At 43.0% G+C, this 19221-nt stretch overlaps 1 protein-coding gene across 8 annotated transcripts in view; it reads left to right on the top strand.

The window, feature by feature from the left end:
• Positions 5822 to 19221, top strand: part of LOC102167410 (5-formyltetrahydrofolate cyclo-ligase) — a 155975-nt gene continuing 142575 nt past the window's right edge. Inside the window, exons 1-2 of one of the 8 annotated variants that reach the window (XM_021098846.1) lie at positions 5822 to 6026; positions 13186 to 13447. In XM_021098846.1, coding sequence (XP_020954505.1) covers positions 5910 to 6026; positions 13186 to 13447 — 379 coding nt within the window. In that variant the 5' untranslated portion in view covers positions 5822 to 5909. Of the gene's footprint in view, positions 6027 to 6139; positions 6363 to 11582; positions 11802 to 12165; positions 12511 to 12690; positions 12814 to 13185; positions 13448 to 19221 lie in introns of those variants that run through there. The other 7 variants (XM_021098847.1, XR_002345772.1, XM_021098849.1 and 4 more) reach the window with 7 other exon arrangements.

Raw genomic sequence — 19221 nt, 5'->3', positions numbered from 1 at the left:
GTTCCAAACTTTAACATGGATAAAAATCACTTGGAGATCATGGTAAAATAAAAACACAGATTCTGGGGAGAGCCTGAGATACTGCATGTCTAAAAAGTTCCCACGTGATGCTGATGCTGTTGGCTCATGAACCACACTCAACGTAGCAACTATGGGTAAACAGATCCCATTTTGGTGTGCTGATGAAAATGGAGTTTTAGGGTCTATAAGTGTAAGGATGAGCCCATGAATATAAGCGAATTCTGTGCTTGCTGTCTTTGATGACAGAAACTCTATCTAGTCCTCTTTGCCCCTCCCTCTCCCAGCTTGCCCCTGTCCCATGCATTTGCTCAATGTCTACACAATTTGTTGAACTGAGGGTAAATGCAATCTGTAAGGCCGCATGGCAGTGGGTCATTGTGTTTCCCCTGGTGACATGATGGCTTTTCTTTTACATTTCCAGAATAAAATTCTACAACCTAAAGCTGAAGGGGTGACCCTTTTCTAAATATTCTGTTGTTTGTCAGACCCTTCTTCAAATGTGGTACAGTATTCCAGCTGTGAAGTGACAGTGAAGAGTACAAGGAGTTTCTTCTCTCGACTTGGACGTCCATCAGCAGCTTGGGATTTTATCAGCTTCAGCCAAGTGCTTTCCTACCCACCTGGCTCCTGACATAGCCTTCACTCACTCACTTCAATATTCCCCAGGCCTCATTCCATGCCTGGCCCTGAGCTGAGCATCCAAGGATACAGGGACTGGAAAACATGGTCCCAGCCCGACTGTCCACTTAGGGAGCAAGAGCAGGTGCTGATGAAATTCTGCTGTGACAGAAGAAAAGAGGCGGCCTGGCATCGTTTTGGGGATCCTGGGTTAGAATCTGATTCCTTTTACATGGTATCCACATGAGTTTGGGCAAGACATATATGATTTTCCAAACTTGTTTCCTCTTCTGTAAAAAATATCCCAATACTACCTACTTCATAGTTTGTCTCGAGGAATATAGGAGTATGTAAAGAATACAGCATAGTGCTTGCCACAGGGTATTCCATTGGTTGTAATAGAAAATTATTATTTTTGCTGTTCAAATTGTGTCAGCTTTGGCTATTGGGAACTCCAATTTGGTACCTGGCTGCTTTTGACACGTTCCCTTCCTTTTTGACCATTTCCTTACTTTGTAGCCCCCCAGGATGTTCCAGACCCACCTTGGCCCTGCCCCAACTCTAGAATCAAGAATCCCTGATCATTTATTGGAGAATAATTTTTTAAAAATCAAGATCTGAGAGTTCTCGTTGTGGCACAGCGGAAACCCGACTAGTATCTATGAGGACGCAGATTCAACCCCTTGCCTCGATCAGTGGGTTGGGGATCTGGCATTTCCCTGAACTGTGGTGTAGGTTGCAGACATGAGTCAGATCCTGAGTTTCTGTGGCTGTGGTGTAGGCCAGCAGCTGCAGCTTGGATTGGACCCCTAGCCCGGCAATTTCCATGTGCCCCTCGTACAGCCCTAAAAAGAAAAAAATCAAGATCTGGATGCTGGATTTCATTGCTACTGGATTGTCACTGTTTCGAGGTCCTCTCACAGAGCTAGGAAATATATGCATGTGTATTGAACATGCATATCTCTATTTCTCTGTCTATCCATTTGTTTATACATGACACTTTTAATTATACTCCAGCCCAGGAGGTTCATCCCCCAACTTCCTCTTTCCTTATGTGTAACTTGTTTCTCCAACAAGGAGAAACCTGAATCTCATGATCCACAATATCTTTGCTTATTTGTTCAATTCTCTCTTTTATTTATTTATTTATTTATTTATTTTTGGTCTTTTTGCCATTTCTTGGGCCGCTCCCTTGGCATATGGAGGTTTCCAGGCTAGGGGTCGAATTGGAGCTGCAGCCACTAGCCTGTGCCAGAGCCACAGCAACGCTGGATCCGAGTCGCGTCTTCGACCTACACCGCAGCTCACAGCAACGCCGGATCCTTACCACTGAGCAAGGGCAGGGATCGAACCGCAACTTCATGGTTCCTAGTTGGATTCACTAACCACTGAGCCACGACCGGAACTCCAGATAAATTTGTTTCACAATTGTTAATATACAACCCCATAGAAAACAAATGCACTGACTAGAGTAAGGTATCTGTACAGTTTTGTCTTTAGCCTTATTGTATACGGTCAAAACACTGTTTTCCAAAGCTACTTAACTTGGTTCTGTCTTCTTCACTCATTTCGTTGTGATTTTGTTAATCGTTTACAAAACAGTTCAGCTGGCTTGTCCCGGCTTGTAGGCTTGTATTCTATTTAGACTTCTCTCCACACCATGGTTGTATGTAGATGTATATAGAACATTACCATGGTTCTGAGTCAGAGTGATAAAAAAAAATCTAATCAATGAAAGGTCACTTTCTCCCCATCACAATTCATCCCACTCTCCAACAGTTCCACCTTCTTACCCATTCCCTATACATACCCAACCTTTATTTCTAGGTTGTATTTATTGTATTTTCCCCCAGAAATACATGTACATTTTTTTATCCTTTTCTTCTTTCATATTATGGAAATACAATTCACATTAAATTCACTCTTTCGCAATGTACAATTCAGGAGTTCCCACTCTGGCTCAGCAGATTAAGAACTCAACTAGCATCCGTGAGGGTTCGGGTTCAACCCCTGGCCTCGCTCAGTAGTTTGAAGGATCCGGCGTTGCTGTGAGCTGTGGGGTTGGTCACAGATGTAGCTGGGATCTGGTGTTGCTGTGGCTGTGATGCAGGCCGGCAGCTGCAGCTCTGATTCGACCCCTAGCCGGGGAACTTCCATAGGCCACAGGTGTGGCCCTAAAAAGAAAAAAAAAGTACAGTTCAGTGGTTGTTAGTCTATTCAGAGTCATCTCAGCCTAATTTTAGAACATTTTCATAATCCCCCAAAGAAATCCTGCACTCCACGCCCCCTTTGCTCCAGTTCCAGGCAACCACTGATGTACTTTCTGTCTCAGTATATGTGCGTGTTCTGGACATTTCATATCAATGGGGTCATGCAATACGTGGCCTTTTGTGTTTGGCTTTTCTCACTTAGCTTACGTTTTTCAAGGTCCATCCATATTGTAGCATTTTATAGTCCCATGAGCATGAGGGTTCCAATTTCTCTATATCCTCGTCAACAGATATCTCCTGCGTTTTTGATTATAGCCACCATACTGTGAAGCGGTATCTCTCTGTGGTTTTGACTTGGAGTTCCCTAATGACTAATGATGTTGAGATCATTTCTTGTGCTTATTGGTCATTTGCATATGTTATGTGGAGAAATATCTATTCAAGTCCTTTGCTCATTTTTAAACCACATTATCCTTTTTTTTTTTTTTTTGTCATTTTAGGGCCACACCTATGGCATATGGAGGTTCCCAGGCTAGGGGTCCAATCGGAGCTGTAGCCGCCGGCCTATGCCAGAGCCACAGCAATGCCAGATCCGAGCCGCGTCTGTGACCTACACCACAGCTCACAGCAATGCCAGATCCTTAACCCACTGAGCGAGGTCAGGGATCGAACCCACGACCTCATGGTTCCTAGTCGGGTTCGTTTCCACTGCGCCACGACGGGAACGCCATCTTTTTTTTTTTTTTTTTTTTTTTTAAATTGCTGACTCAGGGAGTTCCCGTCGTGGTGCAGTGGTTAACGAATCCGACTAGAAACCATGAGGTTGTGGGTTCGGTCCCTGACCTTGCTCAGTGGGTTAACGATCCGGCGATGCCGTGAGCTGTGGTGTAGGTTGCAGACGCGGCTCGGATCCCGCGTTGCTGTGGCTCTGGCGTAGGCCGGTGGCTACAGCTCCGATTCAACCCCTAGCCTGGGAGCCTTCATATGCTGCGGGAGCGGCCCAAGAAATAGCAACAACAACAACAACAAAAAAGACAAAAGACAAAAAAAATAAAAAAAATAAATAAATAAATTGCTGACTCATAAGAATTCTTTATATATTTTAGATACAATTTCCTTTTCTGATATATGACATGTGTGTTCTCTCCCATTCTGTAGGCTGTTTTTTGTCTTGATGGTGTCCTTTGTTGCACAGTTTTTTTTTTTTTTGTCTTTTTGCCTTTTCTATGACCGCTCTCACGGCATATGGAGGTTCCTAGGCTAGGGGTCTAATTGGAGCTGTAGCCAACGGCCTGCACCAGAGCCAGGGCAACGTGGGATCCAAGCCGTGTCTGTGACCTACACCACAGCTCCAGCAACGCTGGATCCTTAACTCACTGAGGGAGGCCAGGGATCGAACCGGCAACCTCGTGGTTCCTAGTCAGATTCGTTAACCACTGAGCCACGATGGGAACTCCCAAATGTTCTTAATTTTGATGAAGTCCAATTTACTTTTCTTTCATTGCTCATATTTTTGGGGTTACATATACACCACAACAGTAGCAACAGACAATATCTACCTACAGAAAGATTATAAAGAATTGGCTCTTGTGATTATGTTTGGAGGCTAGGAAGTCCACTGTATGCCTATTTCTGTCCTTTCTATTCTATTGCACTGGTCCACTGTATATTCAAGTGGCAGTATCACACTGTTTTAATTATAGAGGCTTTATAATATGTTTCAGTGCCTGGAAAGGCTAGTTCCCCACTGTGGTCTTTCATTTTCAGTGTTTTCCTAGCTATTCTTCCATGCCTCTTTTCCCATACAGATTTTAGTAAAGTTGATTTATTGACATAAAACTTATAAACTTTCACATAAACTTTCTATATTTCCTCTAAACGTCCAACAACTTCAAAGTCTATTTTCTTTATCCACCAAATAATTAGCTTTCTCACCTTTTCCTCAGATTACCGAGTGTGAACATTGTCAGGGGTAAAACTGACATAAAAGAGCCTTCCTCCACACCTAGTTCTTCCCTTAAGTTACCACCTTCTCTTCTCCCAATTCAGATCACAGACCCTGCAAGGAAAAAAGTCTCGGGTCTCCGCTCCTAATCATGTTTCTTTTTTCCTTGTGTCTTTTTAGGGCCACACCCAGGGCATATGGAGGTTCCCACCATAGGGTCAAATTGAACTGCAGCTGCCAGCCTACACCACAACGCAACGCCAGATCCAAGCTGTGTCTGTGACCTACACCACAGCTCTTGGCAACATCAGATCTGTCAGATCTGTAACCCACTGATTGAGGTCAGGGGATTGAATCTGCATCTTCATGGATACTAATCAGATTCATTTCCACTAAGCCACAACGAGAATTCCATAATCATCTGTTTCTGAAGGAATAGAACTTTTATAGTAGGAGCAAGTTCCAGTTATTCCACAGTGAAAATCTTGTTGGACTTTAACCCTGTAATGGACTTACTTTCAGTCCTAAATAATCCCTAAATAATCTAGACGTGAACAGAAGACAGAAGCTGCGAGTAAAGGGAAGGTCACTTGCTTCATCAGTGATCTGTCCCACCCATCAGCAGTAAACCAACTCCCTCCCAGCTACAGGAAAAGAAAAAGAGGAAGGTGTTATTACAGAAAAATAAATGAATAAATAAAGGTAATTTTCCCTGTAACTAGTAGGACTGTCTATCGCCCACATTCTCTTTGTGGCTTGCCTAAGCCTTTTCAGGCCCCAGACAGTCCCAGTACTACATGACACATGGCACGTAGGGAATCAAGAGTGGCGTTTATAGTACTCCTTCCAATAGTACTGCAGGCCCAAGGAGGTCTGGCATGCAGAGCAGTTCAGGATGCAGACAGAGCGAGCAACCGGGAAGTCGGTGACCGCGACCTGCTGGGGGAGGGGCGTGCGTAGATCGCAAAGGCTGCACGAAAGTCGGGTCCCAAGTGCGGGAGGCGTGGTGCTCCTCGCGACCCGGAAGCGAGCGGCCCGCCCGTCGGAGCCCGGACCCTCCCCCGCGCCAGCAGATCCAGCGGCGTGCGGACAAGGGGCCAGATCGCGCCCGCGAGATGGCGGCGGCGGCCGTGAGCGGCGCTAAGCGGAGCCTGCGGGCCGAGCTGAAGCAGCGTCTGCGGGCGGTGAGCGCCGAGGAGCGGCTGCGCCAGTCCCGCCTCTTAACCCAGAAGGTGGGAGATCGCGAGGACGGCGCCCACAGCGCCAGGACCAGGCAACATCAGGCCTCTGTCTCTGCGCAGGCGCAAGCCTCTGTCGCGCGCACGTCCGCCAGGCGCGCGCACGTCCCGCAAACGCGTGCAAAGTCCTTTGAGTGTGCGCATGTCCGGTTGTGGGCGTCTGGTTGCTCTTGGGCACCGGCTCGTGGGGTTGACCGCGGCGTGGGGAGTTATGGGGCTTTGGAGGGAGAGGATGGAAATGGGTGACAGACTGCTGAGGTACGAGCAGCGTGAGAACTGAAAGATCTGGAGGGGAAGACAGGTGAACCCCTGAGCGCCAAGGTGCCTTCAGTGAGTCTCAATTACAAAGAAGAGTCCAGTAGTATCAGTAAAATATCCAGAGAAAGATGCAGTTATTTCAGACGATGGAGCGCAAGAAAGGATGCAGAGGTGTAACAGGACTGAAGCCCAGTGCTGCCGGCACTTCATTGAGCGTGTGGAGGGCTGGGCCCTTTCTCAGTAACCCTAGGGCCTAACCTTCTTGCCCGCAGTAGGTGAAATTACATGCTTTTTTCGAATTAGTGGAAGAAAGAACCGAGTCTCATACTTAGGCTCCCTGGGAAGATAGGAAGCAGAAGAGGGAAATTAGGAGAATGAATCGGGTTCCTTGTCGGTTGTCATACTCGGTTTCATTACTTTTGCCGACCAACTTGAATTATATTTTCAGTCTGTTTATGTAGTGCCAATTTTCTTATCAGTAAAATGGCAATCAGATCCTGTCTTGAGAGTATGTTCTAGAAAATGTCTGGGAGACTGATTTTTGTTGGACATCCGAGGGGAAAAAACTGATGTCCTGTGAATAAGTAAATATTAGTAATTCTGGGATAAACTAATGATCTGTCTTCCTGTCTTCCCCAACATCCTGTCTCTCATATAGATCCCAATATTGTATTCGGAAATTAGCAGGAGAGCCCTTTTCCTTGATGTTCCCTTAAATTAGATATGGCATAAGAATTTTTCTTTTTTTGATCTTTTGTGTTTTTAGAGCCGCACCTGTGGCCTATGGAATTTCCCAGGCTAGGGGTCAAATCTGAGCTGTAGCTGTCTGCCTACACCACAGCCGCAGCAGTGCTGGATCTGAGCCGCATCTTCAACCTACAAGGGTAAAGCCAGATCTTTAACCTGCTGAGCAAGGCCAGGGATCGAACCCTCGTCCTCATGGATACTAGTCGGGTTCATTAACCACTGAGCCACGTTGGGAACTCCTGTCCTAAGAATTTTTTAATTGCTCTTCACTATTCTATCATTCATTAGTTTCTCAAATTCAAGGATCCTATGGGTTAAAGCCATAAAAGCAAATACAAGCATTTCACTTCACTCTTCGTATGCATAGGTGTGCAGGAGGTGATCTATGCAGATGTTAGTATATTTATTCAAATGGAATTTTTAAAGCTATTATGAAGAAAGTATTGCTTGCTTTAGTGGATATAGAGAAATATAGGAGCTTAGCCTTACTCTCCAGGTGCTTAAAATTTAGCTAATTAGTTCACATATATTGAAGGCCTACATTAGTCTATATTTTGCTTTGTACTGGGTTGGGGTAAAAAAAAGATAGGATTGGAGTTCCCATCGTGGCGCAGTGGTTAACGAACCCGACTAGGAACCATGAGGTTGCGGATTTGGTCCCTGCCCTTGCTCAGTGGGTTAACGATCCGGCGTTGCCATGAGCTGTGGTGTAGGTTGCAGACACGGCTTGGATCCCGCGTTGCCGTGGCTCTGGCGTAGGCTGGTGGCTACAACTCTGATTCGACCCCTAGCCTGGGAACCTCCATATGCCGCGAGAGCGGCCCAAGAAAATGGCAAAAAGACAAAAAAAAAAAAAAAAAAAAAAGATTGTTGCTCTAAAGGAACAGAGAGTCTAGAAGAGGAAACAGATATGTGAATGAAGAATTGCAGCACTTTCAGATACATGGTAACATAAACACCAAGGCTTTAGAAACATAAACACCAAAATTCCCCTAGTAGCTTAGGGGAGGAGGAATGAGAAGGCTTTCTGTAGGAAGATGTCTAAGATATGTTTGGAAGTACGAGATGAGTTTTGTCAGGTGAAGGGAAGATAGAATGTGTGAACATGTGCAGAAATATTTTGTCAAGAGAGGGAAAGACACAGTTTAACACGGGTTTTAGAACTATGCATATCTGGATTTAATCTGACTCCACTGCATTTGAGCTGCATAAGGCCTTGGACATGTCTCCTCATCGTTCTGCTCCCTTATCCGGTTCCTTTTCTGTGAAAGGGATGATATCCTTTCAGGACTATTGTGAGGGTTAAAGAGCTGTGTTAAAGAGATGTTATATATTGAGTACTTCACGTATTTTTTTTTTTTTTTCTTTTTTCTTTTTTAGGGCCACACCTGGGGCATATGGAAATTCCCAGACTAGGGGTTGAATCAGAGCTACAGTTGCCGGCCTACACCACAGCCACAGCCGCAGCCACTCAGGATCTGAGCTGTGTCTGCAACCTACACCACAGCTCACAGCAACGCCGGATCACCCACCCACTGAGCAAGGCCAGGGATTGAACCCACATCCTTGTGATACTAGTTGGATTTGTTTCCACTGAGCCATAATGGGAACTCCCTACGTATTTTTGATATATCATCTGGCAAAAGAATATTGGCAGCATTTTGGAAAATGGATTGAGGAAGGAAGAAAGAGAAAAAAAAAAATGCAGACCAGTAGGGCCCTGTTGCGATATCAGGTGAGATGTAAACAAGGGCTTGGGCAGGGAAGCCAGTAAATGGGAGACTGTGCAGTGAGAATCAGTGGGCCTTGGAAATTTATTGCATGGAGGTTCCAAAATATTGGAAAAGGGGAGTCACCTATGATTCCAAAATTTGGAACTGGGGATAAAGGGTGTTTACTATTACCAGGTGCAAGAAATGTAGGTGTGGGAGCAGATTTTGGAGGGCTTGGAGGAAATGAAGATGAGTTGAGTTTGGTTTCTTTGTGTGTAGTAGATTAGAATGCAAAAACTCTAGGTGGGAATAGTAGCACTTAGAGGCAGAGCCACAGCTAGCAGTAGGTTGAGCTGGCATCAGAGGAGGAGAGAGAAGAATGAAAAAGCAGACTATTGGAGTTCCCGTTGTGGTTCAGTGGTTAACGGATCCGACTAGGAACCATGAGGTTGTGGGTTCGATCCCTGGCCTTGCTCAGTGGGTCAAGGATCCGGCGTTGCCCTGAGCTGTGGTGTAGGTTGCAGATGTGGCTCGGATCCTGCGTTGCCGTGGCTGTGGTGTAGGCTGGTGGCTACAGCTCCAATTCGACCCCTAGCCTGGGAACCTCCATTTGCCGCAGTGTGGCCCTAGAAAAGACAAAAAAAAAAAAAAAAAAAAAAAGCAGACTCATGACTCAGTAATAAATACATTTTACCCCATACAAACAAATGCATTCATGTCAGTAATGTGTTTCACGACACAACCAGATGTTTCATAAACTCTTGCTAAATGCAATGAACTTTCATGTTTTCTCTATCATTTGAAAATGCTGATTGTAAACCACTGTTGATTTCATGACTAATGGATCAACGCCCCAAACATCAAACTACTGTGAGTAGAGCCATGTTTTGCCATCGTGCATGTTCAATAAAAGTATTAAATGATGCCTTTCTCCCAGTAGTTTTTAAGGAAGGCATGTTTATTCTTATTCACACAATACTTTTTAAAAATAATTTAGAAATTTATCAGAAAAGTAATGTATAGAAAATAAATTCAGCTTTATGCTTGATCTGGACTCTTCAACTAAATATGATGAGGAAATTAGTGCCCCTGTACTCATTTTGTCTTCAATCTTCGATTCGATCTGCAAGTTTCTGACACTTGTATCATTATATATACATTGTCAATTTTGTTTAATATTTGTACCCTGTTCTATAGTCGTAATGAGTCTACTGAGCATTTTCTGTGGCTGATTTCTAAGCTTGAAATTCAAGTGAATAGTATTGATAATATTTTGGGTTATATAGATGATGTTCACTATAGAACCAAGTTATATCATTAAACGTAATAAAAGGATGTATAATTTTACGTCACTAGATACGTTGGACTGAGAGGGAAATGTTTCAAGTGTCAATACCAAATACTTTCTTTTTCTTATGCTTTATAATTGTCTGAAATTATGTCATGTTTAGTTTTCACATTTGGACTATACATTTTCACTTTAGCTCTGTGTTGTAGAATTCTGATTGCCTTTTTTTTTTTTTTTTTCTTTTTGGCAGAACAAGAACATGCCATTGTATGCCATCTTTCAGTAGTTTTTTTTTAGCTTTTTCAGGTCACATGTGTGGCATATGGAAGTTCCCAGGCTAGAGGTTGAACCTGAGCTGCAGCTGCCAGCTGACACCATAGCCACAGCAATGCAGGATTCACAGCTCACAGCAACACTGGATCCTTAACCCACTGAGCGAGGCCAAGGATCGAACTCACATCCTCTAGCATACTAGTCCAGTTTGTTACCGCTGAGCCACAATGGGAACGAGATTCTTTTGGTTAATATAAATCCACATTCTTCTTGAAAGCACTCCAGCCCACTGCTCCCTCTGGTCTGCTTGCCTTCTAGCCTGTGGTATAGCCATTGCCCTGGGCTTCCTCTTACTCTTTCTGAATTAGTGCTGTTTCTTGTATCCAGTGCCTTCTTTCTTTCTTTTCTTTCCCTTCTTATCTTATTAGAGTATATTCTCAAATAACCTTTTTTGGGGGGAGAAAATATCTATGAGGTAAATTTTTAACTACTTTATGTATTAGGTAATGTCTTTACCCTTGTATATCATTGGTAGCTTGAATTTCAACTTGAAAGTTATTTTTCCTTGTTCTGCTTAGCACTCATGATCTCCATTCAATCTGAAGATCTGTATCTTTATCTTTTATGTCTTTGATTACTTCTTTTCCTTTCTGTAATTCCTGTGGATCAAATAGTAAAAATCTTAGATTGATCGATGTCTCTTCCTTAATTGTTTTAATTTTGGTAACCTTACTTTCCAAGTAGTTTTTTTTTTTAAATTCTCTGATTATTTTCTCAGCCTGTTTGGAAACACATCTGTTTATAGATGCAACTGTCTTCTTGAATTTGTCTGAGAAAAGTAATTTGAATTAAAAAAAAAATCTGTGTTCTCTGAATTATAATTATCTCAGTTTTCTACTGGATCACTTCCTACATCCCCTCCCCCCTTTAAAAAAAATCCTCCTTTTTTGTGTTTTGGCTTTCTAAAATGTTTGATGAACTTTTATTGTCTGCACATAGTTATGAATGAAGGTGTGATAATGGGGATTTCTTAGCCTTTTGTAGTCATCTAGAGAGTCCATGGGAAGAGTGGAGTCTGACCTGCATCCGCATCGAGTGTTGGGATCTGCTGCTGTTTTGTCTGCAAGTGGCTGTCCCATCCACTCTCTGTCTTCCAGAAACTAGTCGAATCTCTGTTCTCTTGTTATCAGTGCTATCAAGGCTTTCTTCTTCTGTGCTTCTTTATTGTCATGTAAATGAAATTTGAGGAAGAAAGATAAGTGTGTATACACAGTCTCGCACTGAATTTTAATTCATGTTTATTACTGCTTATTCAGCTCTTGAGTCTGTGTTCTGCTTTAAAGAGAACAAGATAGACACTTAAAATTCTCAGAAGCTTACGTGGTGCCCAGAGCCTCGGATCGGCTCAGTGTCTGGGTTTCACAAGTCCATTTGCTTTGCCTATTTCAGGCCTTCTTGGAAAGATGGAATGAACGTCCTTCCTTGACCCTGGTGAGGTGTTCTCTATCTCCTTAACTTCTGTGTGTCCCATTTTATTAGGAATAATTTGACTTTCTGTGCCTGTGTCTTTCTGGCAGTCATATTTATTAGCCATGTCTGCAGTAATTTTTCTCCTTAGCTTAGAGAACGGGGAAGAACAGAAAAGGAAGGAAAAAAAAAGGGAGCTAAGAACTAACTTCTGAGTCTGGAAAAGTTCTGGGATTATTAACATTTCTATGGGGAGCAAAGCTCAGCCCTCTTCTGCTCATGGATGATTAAACTGAGCATGTAGGGATTCCTTCACCCTATGGTCCAGGTCCACCTTCTTACAACGTGGCACTTGCTTTTAGAGGGTCTTTGCCCCTCCAGGATCCCCCCCCCCGCCCCGACCTTGCATCTTTGTGAACATTTTAACATTCGTTTGAACAGAAGAGTTGTAGCAAATGCCACTGAGGTCAGTAGAACTAAGAGAATTGCGTGGCATGCAAGGTGTTGACAATAGCTAGGAATTCGCATTTAAATGTAGCTAGGATATTACATTTTGGGCACAAGAAGCAGTTAATAATCAACTCATGACAACATGTAGTTAAATGTTAAGTTGTGTATTAACTCTAAGCATTGTAAGGGTTCTGCAGAAGTCAGGAAAACTTAGGCCTTGAGTTGGCCTTAAAAGGCTAGAATTTGGTGGAGAAGGCTGACAATCCAGTGAGGCTTGTGGGAGGTAGGTTCTGAGTTAAAAGAAAGGACAGACTCTTAGGGAAGTGTGTGACAGGAGTGAAAGCTGCTAGAATGGGTGGGTGGGGTCAAGCCTGGAATTCCCCAGACAGCAGCAGGGCCCCATGTGACTTTTTTTTTTTTTTTTTTAATTTTTAGGGCCGCATCAGTGGCATATGGAAGTTCCTGGGTGAGGGGATGAATTGGACTGCAGCTGCCAGCCTATATCACAGCCACAGCAGTGTGGGATCCGAGCAGCATCTGCGACCTACACCACAGCTTGCAGCAACGCCGGATCCTTAACCACCAAGTGAGGCCAGGGATTGAACCCGTATCCTCACAGACACTAAGAACCTCAGTGGGGTTCTTAACCCTCTGAGCCACAGCGGGAACTCCCATCGTAACTTTGTAATGAATTTTTGTACCTACTAGAGGTGTGCCAGAGACATGTAAAGGGATCAGAGAAGTAAGTGTGTCCAGAACTAAAAGTCAGGCTTCAGGATGCAGCGTTCTTTGACTGACTGTAGCACGCTGCTGGGCGTCTTGTTTGTTTTTTGTTTTAGGAAGAAGAAACTGGAGAAGGTTGAGAGAAAAGGGAGAAAGTGTTAAAAACTGTTAAGGGGAATCATTAATTTTTCAACATATAATCTTAGAAAATATAATTGCATCATTTTCCATTCAGGTGATTGCCCACAGTCAGTATCTAAAGTCCAAAAGAATTTCCATCTTTCTGAGCATGCCAGATGAAATCGAGACGGAAGAGATCATCAGGGACATTTTCCAACAAGGCAAGACCTGTTTTATCCCACGGTATCAGTTCCAGAGCAATCACATGGATATGGTGAAATTAGCATCGCCCGAGGAAATTTCTTCCCTTCCCAAAACATCCTGGAATATTCATCAGCCCGGGGAGAATGAGATTCGAGAGGAGGCCTTGTCAACAGGTGAGTGTTATGGTATCAGAATTAGCATTTTAGGATGATGTCAGGCTGTAATGGATTATTATACCTCTGATCTACTTGTTATGGTTGGGTCAGTGTGGGTCACTTTTTCTACAGCGGTGAATTTGTATTTCATTCATCTTCCAAGACACCCACGTGATCTGGCTTAAGGTGAGATGCCCTCTGTACGCTGTGAAGTGTCAAGTGTAATAGTAAGGGACCAAGGTATTGTTTCTTTTTCACAATCTTTTGCCCTAACCTTGTGGGTTGAATTATACATTCTCCCTGAATAATACTGTCATTTCCCCTGGTTTCAGGTGTGGTCTGTATATTAATAAGGACATCATTGTTAATGCTAATAAGCATTTGTCTCTCTAGTTTAGACCTATCCACTAGTTGGATGTCACATGGGCATATCAAATACAACCTGTTCCAAACTGAATCACGGTCCCTGAACCCCTCCCACCCCAGGTCACTCCTTTTTTTTTTTTTTTTTTTTGTCTTTTGTCTTTTTAGGGCCGCACCTGTGGCATATGGAGTTTCCCAGGCTAAGGGTCTAATTGGAGCTGTAGCTGCCAGCCTACAGCACAGCCACAGCAATGCCAGATTGGAGCCGCAGCTGCAACCTACACCACAGCTCACGGCAACGCTGGATCCTTAACCCACCAAGTGAGGCCAGGGATCAAACCGCAGCCTCAGGTTCCTAGTCGGATTCGTTTCTGCTGTGCCACAATAGGAACTCCTCCCGGGTTACTCTTGGTGCCCAGTACCATCAGCCGCCCAGTTGACCATGCCAGAAATCTCAAGGTCACTCTTGGCTTTTCTCTTTCTGCCCTGCCCCCTGCAGGATCTGCTGCCAAGTCCTAATGGTTTTATCTATTGAGTGTTTATTGACTCTGTCCTCTTTTGTCTAATCCCACTGCCACCGATGCAGTGTGAGCTGCCGTCTTCCCTTGTGGCTTCTAGCAGCTTCCTAACTCTTCTTCCTTTCTGTGTCCTGGGTCCTCTCCTCCCTCTCAATCCATTCTTCCCACAGTAATTGAAGCAAGATTTTAGAAATGCAAAGCCGACCATTTCTCTCCCCTGTCCAAAGGCTTTCAGTGACTCTCTGCTGCCCTTACTTTGAAGTATATACTCCTTAACAAGACTCTTCCTTATCTGACCCTGCATATCCTTCTGTGCCCTCACTTTATAGTCTAAGTTGTAGTCACTCTGAATCTCTCCTAGATTCCCAATCCCATTTTTAAAAATTGAAGTATAGTTTATTTACAGTGTTGTGTTCACTTCAGGAATACAGCAAAGTGATTCAGGCACATGTATGTACTTTCCATTTTAGATTATTGTAAGATTTTGAATGTATTTCTTGGAGCTATACCATAAAACCTTGTTGCTTCTCTATTTTATACATAGTAGTTCGTATCTGTTGGTCCCATGCTTCCAGTTTATCCTATCCTTTCCCCTTTAGTAACCATAAGTTTGTTTTCTATGTCTGTGAGTCTATTTCAGTTGTGTATATAGATTCATTTGCATCATATTTTAGATTCCACATACAAGTGATATTGTATATTTGTCTTTCTTTGACATACTTTATTTTTTTAAATTAAAGTATAGGAGATTTACAATGTTCTGCCAATTTCTGCTATACAGCAAAGTGACTCAGTCATATATATATATATATATATATATACACACACACACACACACACACACACATTCTTTTTTTAAATATTATTTTCCGTCATGAAATTGGATATAGTTCCTTGTGCTATACAGTGGAACCTTATTGTTTATCCATTTTAAATGTCATACTTCCCATCTGCTAACCTCAAACTTCCAGTCCATTCCATTCCCCTTGCTGCTGGCAACCACAAGTCTGTTCTCTATGTCTGTGAGCCTGTTTCTATTTTGTAGATAGAGTTCTTTTGTGCCATATTCTAAATTCCACATATAAGTGATATCCTATGGTACTTGTCTTTCTCTTTCTGACTTAACTTCACTTAGTATGAGACTCTCTAGTTGCAGCCATGTTGCGCAAATGGCGGTATTTCATTCCTTTTTTATGGCTAAGTAGTATTCCATTGTATAAATGTACCACATCTTCTTAGTCTGTTCATCCGTTGATGGATATTTAGGTTGTTTCTATGTCTTGGCTCTTGTGAATAGTGCTGCAGTGAAGATAGGGGGTACAAGTATCTTTTTGAATTATAGTTTTGTCTGGATAGATGCCCAGGAGTGGGATTACTAGATCATACAGTAGCTCTATAATTAATTTTCTAAGGAACCTCCATATTATTTTCCATAGTGGCTGCACCAGTTTACGTTCCTACTAAGTGTAGGAGGGTTCCCTTTTCTCCACACCCTCTCCAGCATTTGTTATTTGTAGGTTTATTAATGATGTTCACTGTGACTCATACCTCATTGTAGTTTTGATTTGCATGTCTCTGATAGTTGGTGATGTTGAGCATCTTTTCGAGTGCCTGTTGGCCATTGGAGAAAAGTTTATTTAGGTCTTTTGCCCATTTTTCAATTAGGTTGTTTGGTTTTTTGTTGTTGCGTTGTATATATGTTTTGGAGATTAAACCCTTATCAGTTGCATCATTTGCAAATAATTTCTCCCATTCTTTGTCTTTTTTTTTTTCTTCTTCTTTTTTGGCCTCCCTGAAGCATGTGCAGTTCCCCAGCCAGGGATCAGATCTGAGCTGCGGCAACACCTCTGAAGAGGTGCATGTATCTTTTCAAATTAGGCCAGCTTTGTTTTGCCTTCTCTACTGCTGGACCTTTATACATGCTGTTCCTTGGCCAACAGCCACTTGGAAGATTTAATCATTATCAAGCAGTCAACGAACTGGAAGCAAAACAAGCTAAGGGTACGATTTTGTAATCAAATGCCTCAAACCTATCTTAGAGGTGTATGTTTTTGGTTAAGGCTTATATAACTGCAAAGAAATCCCAGTGAAGCTTTATGCAATCTTCTCTCAGTTTCTGTTCCTTTTCCATGTAGCATCATAACCTACAAAATCAATATGACAGCGTGGGAAGAGACAGAGTCAAGGACTTATGGTAATAGGGAGATTATTTACTTGGCTACTTTTTCTGCTGTGTTATCCAGTTCTGTACTTTGCTAGATGTTTAGGCACCAACAGTCCACTCAGATCTCCCTCCTTCATGTCCTACATCAGTAATGATGGATGCCAACATTATGAAACTTTTTCGTATCTTCAAGAAGATTGCAAGCATTTTAAGACAAGAAGACATAAGGGAATACAGTGTATTTTGGGAGCTAGCCCAGGCTTATAGATAAGGCAAGATACGAATTGTACGCTCTGACATTGTTCACACTTAATCAGCTTCTCCAGACTCATGGGCTCATGGGTAGAGCCTAGGGTACTTTCCTTATTCTGCTTGACTGTATTAGCGGCTCCTCCAATGCTTGCGTCATCTCTGTGATGGCCCTCTAATTGAAATACTACTTGGCATCCTTCAGTAACCACTTTCTCCAGAGGCAGCCCATTGTCTTGGTAGAACAGCTCTGTACCTTCTAGAATGTATTCCTTAGGTTGAGCTAAAATGCGTCACCCTGAAGCTTCATGCGTTCGTTCTGTTTCTATTTAAGTACGGTAGTGGGGGTTGTAAAGAAGAAGCATTATCTTCTCTCTTAATTTACCTGTACTTCCTGGTTAGGATAAACTCAGTCCAAGCGAATGAGCTGTATCATTTATGTATGGGTTTTAGCCCATCATATGGCACCTAGGCGGTCTTCAGTAAATGGTAACTGCTATTAATTTGAAACAAAAAGGGCAGAATTATTCATTATAAGATCAACTCAGCGCTGCCCAAGTGTTTAACACTCTGATAATTTACAGCAAACATTTCTCCAAGCATCTCATTGGTATCAGACACCTGGAAAGATATCTTTCAGCTCTGGAAAGATAACGTCTTGAACTTCAGGGGGCTCACACTCTAGCTGGGGAGACAGAAAACATATGTAAATAGAATGAGCATCCCACCTGCAATGGACTTCAAATATAAGTGTCAAATGAAAAGATACGGAATACTAAGAATACAGCAGTTCAAGACTTGGCCCTAAGATTCACTCAGAAAACTGGTTGTTCAGTTTTTTTCCTCCTCCATAGCATTTATTCATGCTATATTTGTGGGATGGGTTGCTTTTTCTCCCCATGTGTTTTTTTTGCAGGCACTTGCAATCTGGGTTGCAAAGGGCTAGGGAATTATACCTGTAGTTTCTTGCCACTGCGGTCTGGGAGCTGATGCTCTTTGCTGTTGTTTATAGAAATGTTCAAATAGGCAGTGTCTGCTCTTTGTTATCTCCCAGCATCACATTCTGCACCATGGATTTTCACTTGCATCAGCAGTTTAGAATATGGCATCTTCAGTGCTACAGCATAAATCTAGCTTCATAGTGTTTGGGACAAGCTGATTAGAGCTCAGATTGTCCCCAGTATAGCTTATGTAGCCTCTTTATCTTTCTGGTTTGCTCTTGTTATCACAGCTTAGAAAAAAGTGAGCTTTGGTGTCCTTGGTTGCAAGTGTAAGTTCCTAAGCAAAAATTTCACGCAGGTATTTTTGTGTTATGCATATAGCAAAAAAAAAAAAAAAAACAAAAACAAAAAAATAAAACAGATGGGTAAGTAAAGTCGAGAGGCTACTTCTTTACTCAGTTTATTCTCAAAGTGAGGGCTGCTTGGGCAATTAGATTAGCCAGGAATCTTTCCATTGAAAATGCATAATCTGATTCAGTGTGGCTTAAGCAAACCTGGGATATTATTGGTCCAGAGACTGAAAAATCCACAAAAGGGCTAGCTTTACATACGGCTGGATCAGAGTCATTAGAATCTACTCTATTTCTGCTTTTTTTTTTTTTTTTTTTCTTTTTTCCTTTTTTTAGGGCCACACCTAAAGCATATGGAAGTTCCCAGGCTAGGGGTCAACTTGGAGCCACAGCTGCCAGCCTACACCACAGCCACAGCAACACAGGATCTGAACTGCATCTGCGACTTACACTATAGCTCACGGCAACGCCAGATCCTTAACCCCCTGAGTGAGGCCAGGGGTCGAACCTACAACCTCATGGTTCCTAGTCAGGTTCGTTAACCCCTGAGCCACAAAGGGAACGCCTATTTCTGCTTTTTTGACTCTGCTTTCATCTATGTTGGCTTCCTTTCTTGGTGCCAGAGGTGGCCGTTTTCAGGTTCTGTGACATCATTATTGCTAGCAGTCCCAGCAGAAAAGAGCAAGTCTGTTTTTTAAAACAGCCCCAGTAAAGTTCTGCTCTTTAACTCTTATTGACCCAAATTGGGTCAGGCGTCCATTCGAAATCAATCACTGTGGCCAAGGACACACTGAGTCAAGGCTGAGTGACAGGCCTGGGCCTTACATGCCCATCCCTGAGCCATTTACTGTAACCGGGGTGAAAGGATGTGCTGACGGACTCCATGGGGTTCCTGGCCCACCTCTGCAGCCCAGCCCAAAGCACTGAGCTGAGGGCAGGCTGAGAGTGATTCACCACCAGGAAAACAAGTGCCGTTGCCAGAACAAGGGGAATGGATACTGGACAGTCAAAAATCAAACTCACATCTGCTGTCCGTCATTGCTGAAAATCTGTAGATATAGCAAGCTCTTTGCACTTATGACTTTGTCAGCGCCGATTTTTTAATTTTTGGTCTTTCTGGAAGCTCTTTAGGAATTCATACCTGCCTGTGCATACCTGACACGTAACTCAAAAAATGTATGATCCTAATGAAGACTTCCTAGTCCTC

Source organism: Sus scrofa, chromosome 7 (assembly GCF_000003025.6).
Source record: "Sus scrofa isolate TJ Tabasco breed Duroc chromosome 7, Sscrofa11.1, whole genome shotgun sequence".
Classification (NCBI taxonomy): domain Eukaryota; kingdom Metazoa; phylum Chordata; class Mammalia; order Artiodactyla; family Suidae; genus Sus; species Sus scrofa.
The sequence above is the reverse complement of the archived record's forward strand: the minus strand, read 5'-3'. Positions and strand labels throughout refer to the sequence as shown.